Here is a 6000-nt window from a genome sequence, read left to right on the forward strand (position 1 = left end):
AGGCCAACGGCACAAGCAATCCTGTTCCAGTTGGAGGGGAAACCATGGCTACCTCAGAGCCATGCTTCTATTTAACAACAGGAGGGTTTATGGTAGTCTGTCAATAACACTCGCTCTCCCAGGAGACAGGAAACACAAAACACTCCTGGCTGTCATTGATTGCATAGTCTCGCTCATAAATTGTGTCCTTTCCTTGAAACTGACAGAAAGAAACGGACCGTCTACCTCAAATCACATGCAGTAGCTGATTCAGAACATTTAGATGATTGCATAAAGATGACCGTCAGATCTTGCAATAACAGCATACCGGCTGAACTGTGTCTTCAAAACGATGATTTTCTTCAATGAAGGACAAATTGTCTTGTAACTGTTAGCACTGTGTCTGAGAGCAATTTTCTTTTCATTTTAATTTGAGAATGGCTACTTTTCAATCTCATTTTGAAGCATAAGGTACAAACAGATGCCAAAAATCTAACAAACATTAGCAAAATATGTTTGGAGGTTTAGCAATTGGTGACACTTCTGTGTAACAACAGAATTCAGCACTTACAATGTACAGTAAAAGTATATGCATATATATTGTATTCTAAACAGTGAATCAAAAAGTACTGTATAAATTAAGGTCTCAGGCAGATGGTTAGACAGTGATAAACATATGCAACTATTTCCCAAAGGGCGGGAGAGAGTCTGTCCAAGCTTGGCAGCCGGAAAGCACAGCTTCTCCCTTGTCTGCCTCCCATCATTATCTGGTAAAGGACATATTCTGCGATGCACAAATTGTTAACTAAAATAAATATCAAGGCAGTTTCAAGAAACTCCTTAAAACCCGTTTTCATTTCTGCTTACTTGTCGAGTTTGATACTCTGATTAAGACACTGTTGTATTAAGGTAGGTTTTTAAAATTTTGGATTTTAAATATTTTTAGATTGTTTTTATTGAAAAAGAGTTAGCTCTTATTTTACTGTCGTAGTGATATGTTTCTTAGTTTTTTCCATTTTAGTTAGTCAGCATTTTAGTCTTTGAAATGGGCTTTATGATAAAACAGACAGTCATGTTGACAAATGGCGTTGACGAATATTAAAATGTTTCTTCAATCTAATTAAGCCACTTTGAAAACGGTAAAATGCTCAGAGTTCAAATTAAAACATTTGCCCAGTGACCGGAATAGGTCAATTTTCAGCTTGATAGGAGACCAGCCAGTCGGAAAAGAAATAATTTGATCCTTTTCAGATTGGTGACGCCACTATGGCTAAGTGCCACCAGGTCACGCTAACAACACTATTAATGTGGATACTGTAACTGAGGTAAGAAGCTAAATATTAGACTAGAAATAAACTGTTTAAAAATACAAGCAGATTAAGCACAAAGATGAAATAAGCCATTTCACAGGTAAATTAATTTCTAGGACATGTCAGAACATGCTAAGTAAATAAATAAATAATTATTTTATTTTAAGTGTTACAGCTACTAGATGTGGTTAGTCAGCACGACGTACACCACTGTTCATCCACCTGGTCACAATGAGTTTCTCTCACAGCCCAATTTACTTAGTTTGCCATTTTAAAACCCCTGAAACTGCTTTCCGAGCATTCAGTAGTTTCTTCATCATTTCAACTAGTAGTACGTTTTGCAAAAAAAAAAAAAGATTTTTTTTTTTTATCTTGTCTATGTTTCTGTTCTTGGTTTTCCTGTGGAACCTCACATATTCTTTCAGTAATACACAAGGACACTAGTTTTAGTAATGTTACCCATGCAAGTATTTACTAAAATGAAATGCTAAAGACAGTTTAGAAAATCTGATCAGTATACATTTTGTTGTTGTTTTAAATTAGTAAGTCTTTTACAAAATGCTATTCTCAAACATCTGGCATGATGTCTTTGCTTTTAATGTAAACAAGTCCTTGTGCCAAAATGATTAGAGAGAAATATTTGAAAGCCGTATAGCAAGTTTGTTTTGTTTTGGCTTGTTGTATTGAACCTAAAAACAAGGTTTGTTGTGAAGTCTCGTTGTATAATTGAATTAAAGTCTCATCCATCGATTGTTGAGAAGGGTACAAATTTTCAAATGTATTCTTTGTAAAAAAAAATAATAATAATAATAATAAAATACTCATTTAGTGAAATGCCTGTATCATTTTCAGTCAGAAACAAACTTTCTGGTTGGATGAATAAAACAAATCTAAAGTCTGATTTTATGCTTAAAATCATCTATGGATGATTTTAAGCATAATACTTAAAAAAAATGTGTCAACTGTAGTTTGTTCACTTATGTTGAATAGAATAACCACCATAGCGAGCAACAGAGAAGAAGACAAGCAGAAAGAGACACAGACACGCAGCGACAGAGAGGGTGTGCATGCCTTTCTGACCATCATGAGCTCAGATGCTAAATTGAGCTTTGCAACCTCTACAAGCCCATGGGATCCTGGATCTCCAGTTACACTGAAGGGAATGTGGCAGACTACACTGGGTCTGACTTCTACTGTAACTGTACTGTACAATCGTTGAGTCCACAACGCTGACTGCACTGAAGTGATTTAAATAAGTTTATTACACTGGGAGAGAATGTTGAACTGCTGAAGAACATGCAGCTCCGTAGAAATTATAATTTGCGCTATAACATATACGGGAGGCAAAAAAAATATTACACTGGCACTTTATGTGAATACTTAAATCCACTCGTAATACACATGTCAAAGCTCGCAGCTTTCTTCATCGTGTTGTTTGTCCGTGCTAAAAGCGCTCATTGAGACTCGGCTCTAAAGTAAGGGTGAGGCATGTAGCACCACTTTGCTACTTCGAATCCTCGACTCAAGGAAGATGACACAATGGCTAAATCATAAACACACACGCTGTAGATTAAAATAACTTTTCCAATAACTACTGCAGAAATAAAGCGATGAACTCCAAACAGTCTCTAAACAAAGACATTTCTGGACAATGAAATTAGACTGAAAGGAGATCTAAACGAGGACAAGTACACGCACCAACTGCACTCAAGTTAACACGCTAATTAGGAAACAGCTGGTGAATAATTAAACATCCCCGAAAGCAAGTGTGCGGACGCGGATTCAGAACCAGAAGTGCCCGGTGCCCGTTAGCTTAGCTGCAACACTAGCCTAGCAGCCTGGCTCATCTTTGCCCGACAAGCTTTCAGCACCGGGGCTCACTGGATAGCAGCGCTCGGGAGTGAGAAAACACTGAGATTTTCAGCTAACGGGACTACTCCAGCTCAATAAATAAAGGTCGTGCCACCCTGTAGCAGAAATATTCAATGTGCAGACTTTCCATGCAGCTACACCTTAAGTAGGCAAGATGGTAAGCTGTGGTTACAATGCTGAATGAAACAGCCGGACCTCGCCTAAGCTAATGTTAGCTGCACGTCTCCGGTCGTCAGGCGGTGCAGTGAGTGGAAGGCTACAGGCTGCTAGCAAAATAAATCTTTGAGCTCAAACGCCTTCTCTACCAGCTATACACGCACCTTTAACCGTTAAGGATAACTCCTGTAGCAGGTCCACAAACTGTGCAGCAGCAGCAACGCCTGGTCTCACTGAGTGCACTCCCAAAGAAAAACGGCGTCCTCCTGATCCGTTAACCTCCCCGGAGAGTAACAATCGGCTCGGTCCGGACGCTCTCCTTAATCTTGTGGTGCTGAATCTGAGGCTTACACGCTTCTGTCGGTGTGTCGGAAGTGCCTCTCCTCCTCCCACGGTTGCTGCAAAATAATGACCCCCTCCCAGCGCTCCTACCGCAACAACGATGCAGGCAGGTGCGGACGAAGATGCGCTAGTAAGGCGAGCTTTGCAAAATAGTGGCCCGTCTGCTCGTCTCCAGCATTGGCAAATCAGGAGCGGCTCTTTCTGTCGTTGACGCATGCGTACTCTTTAGAGTGAGCAGGATTTTTTTTTTTTTTTTTTTTTAATTTGCCACATTATAGAAGTAAAGATCCATTCTCTCCGTGGATGGAGTTAAACTAATGCAGTAATCCATTACTCCGCTTTTATGCAGGAATATATGAAGAATCACAATAAAGAAGAACGTCATCAAAAAGTTTATTTCAGTAATTCAGTTCGAAAAGTGAAATTCAGGCATTATATAGATTCACTGCATGTTTTTCAAAAGTAGTTTTTTTGTTCATTTTGATGATTATGACATACATAACTGATGAAAACTGAAAGTTATTAGGTTCAAATTTGATATTTTGATATTTACAATGAGAGACGCTCATATGACACCACATCAGCAATGAATATGTTTTGTTTTTTTATCACAGAGAAAATTATCAGAGGTAATACAAAAAAAAATTCCAGTTTGTATTTTTGTGTTTATTGTTTGCTCTCAAACAATCTTCCTGTTTAAAGCTCCTTATTGCACTGTTCTGTAACATAATTTAATCTCAATGTAGACATAATTTGTTACTTGTAAAATAAAATGTTGTCAGTTTTCTATTTCCTGTACTATTTTGTGCTGCACTAAATTGTTAATTAAAGCCCCCACCTCACCCACACATGATGCATCTGGAAAAAAAAAATCTTTCGGATGCTGCTCCATAAACATTTCAGATGGTGAAATGACAAGACTATGTCAAGTTAGGAGTATTATTTTTTTATTTACTGATATTTTAAAAGATCTTGGAGTTTCTTTGGCTTGTTAGGTGGAAATAATATCATTCCAGGTGCTTGGAAGCAAACATTTTATACTTCACAACAAGTCCAAATTATCCAGTTATTCCAGGCACTTAATTACAAATTCAGCAATGTGACAGCATCCATTAATTGGCAATAGTTTGTGCATTTCTCATCTGCTAGGGAAATTATGTGTGTTAACCTGATTGCACTGAATTTCATTAAAGTTTGAGCTGAGTCTTAGCTGAGTTGGAAGCATTTGCAATCAAAGTCTAAATCATAATGCAAGATACCTGAGCGAATCAGGGCATTAACATCCTTTCAGGCTTGTGAAAAATGTTATCATTTCAGGCATTTTGATTTAACTTAATAGATTTATTTTCTGTTTGTGTACTGCCTCTGCTTGTTTTATCAATACGTATCATATACCAGGCTTGCTAGCTAACAGTTTTCTTTAGAGTTGTCCTTAGATGCATTCAAGCTTTACTTTCTGTGAACCTCTGAGCTGACACAGTTTGTAGAGAACAAAACCACCATGGGAATAAACTCATCTCTGAGTTTGACAAGTTGTCAGCTCACTCTATTGTGTGAGCTCACAAGCCAAAAACCTTGGGCAGTTAAAGACCATAAATATATATTTTTGTTTGTAGAGCTATGCACCAAGATTTCCTCTGAGATTTAAGGTGAGAAATGATGTTCATTCAGTGCGTATTTACTTTGATGTATGTCCACAAACCCCACACTCACCACAACAGAGTACAGTTCCTTTCCTAACTTTAAGCTATTCTATTCTTCAGGGACTGTCATCACCACATGTCCCTGCTCTGGCTTTTACTGCTCCTACAAAAAGAGGTCATCATTGGATCAATCTGCTGCACTCAAGAGCTCTACAAAAAAAAAAAAGAGAGAGAGAAAAAAAGTGTTCAAATCTCAAAGCCCTCAAAATCCAACTCTTTATCCTCAAAGTGAAAGAATTAAGGACAGTAAAAGGGGACTAAGGTAACGTGTTTTTTAATTGACAACAGATCTTGATATCACATAACCAGACTGAGGTTTTGTTCGCTCCTGTCTGATGTTGTGCAAACATTATTCACATTTCCTGAATCATGAGGGGGCACTTCAGATGGCCTTGCAATCAAAAGCACAACTACTCCGGGCAGGAGAATCTTTTAGGCAAAAGCTCTTCTTCCAGCACTTCTGTTAAAAGCAAATCTGAAGTAATTTCAGGTTTCTCGGAGAAGACTGAGAGCACCTTACTGACTTGGAGAAACATAGCGCATAATAAATCAGTGTGTCTTTTGCTGCAGACAGTGAAAACTGTTGTCAAAGGTATCAGCAAGAACATAATGTCACTGTCTGCATGTAAAATAGAATG

General features: G+C 38.1%; 1 protein-coding gene across 2 annotated transcripts in view; it reads right to left on the minus strand.

The window, feature by feature from the left end:
* The window catches only part of ctnna2 (catenin (cadherin-associated protein), alpha 2), a 304010-nt gene extending 299778 nt beyond the window's left edge, over nt 1-4232 (minus strand). Inside the window, exon 1 of one of the 2 annotated variants that reach the window (XM_088004302.1) lies at nt 3482-4232. In XM_088004302.1, the coding sequence (XP_087860428.1) occupies nt 3482-3875 (394 nt within the window). In that variant the 5' untranslated portion in view covers nt 3876-4232. The remainder of the gene's footprint in view (nt 1-3481) is intronic. The other variant, XM_088004304.1, reaches the window with a different exon arrangement.
* Between the last annotated feature and the right edge of the window lie 1768 nt (nt 4233-6000).

Source organism: Poecilia mexicana, unplaced genomic scaffold, assembly GCF_051168715.1.
Source record: "Poecilia mexicana isolate PSO_F unplaced genomic scaffold, ASM5116871v1 scaffold_1, whole genome shotgun sequence".
Classification (NCBI taxonomy): domain Eukaryota; kingdom Metazoa; phylum Chordata; class Actinopteri; order Cyprinodontiformes; family Poeciliidae; genus Poecilia; species Poecilia mexicana.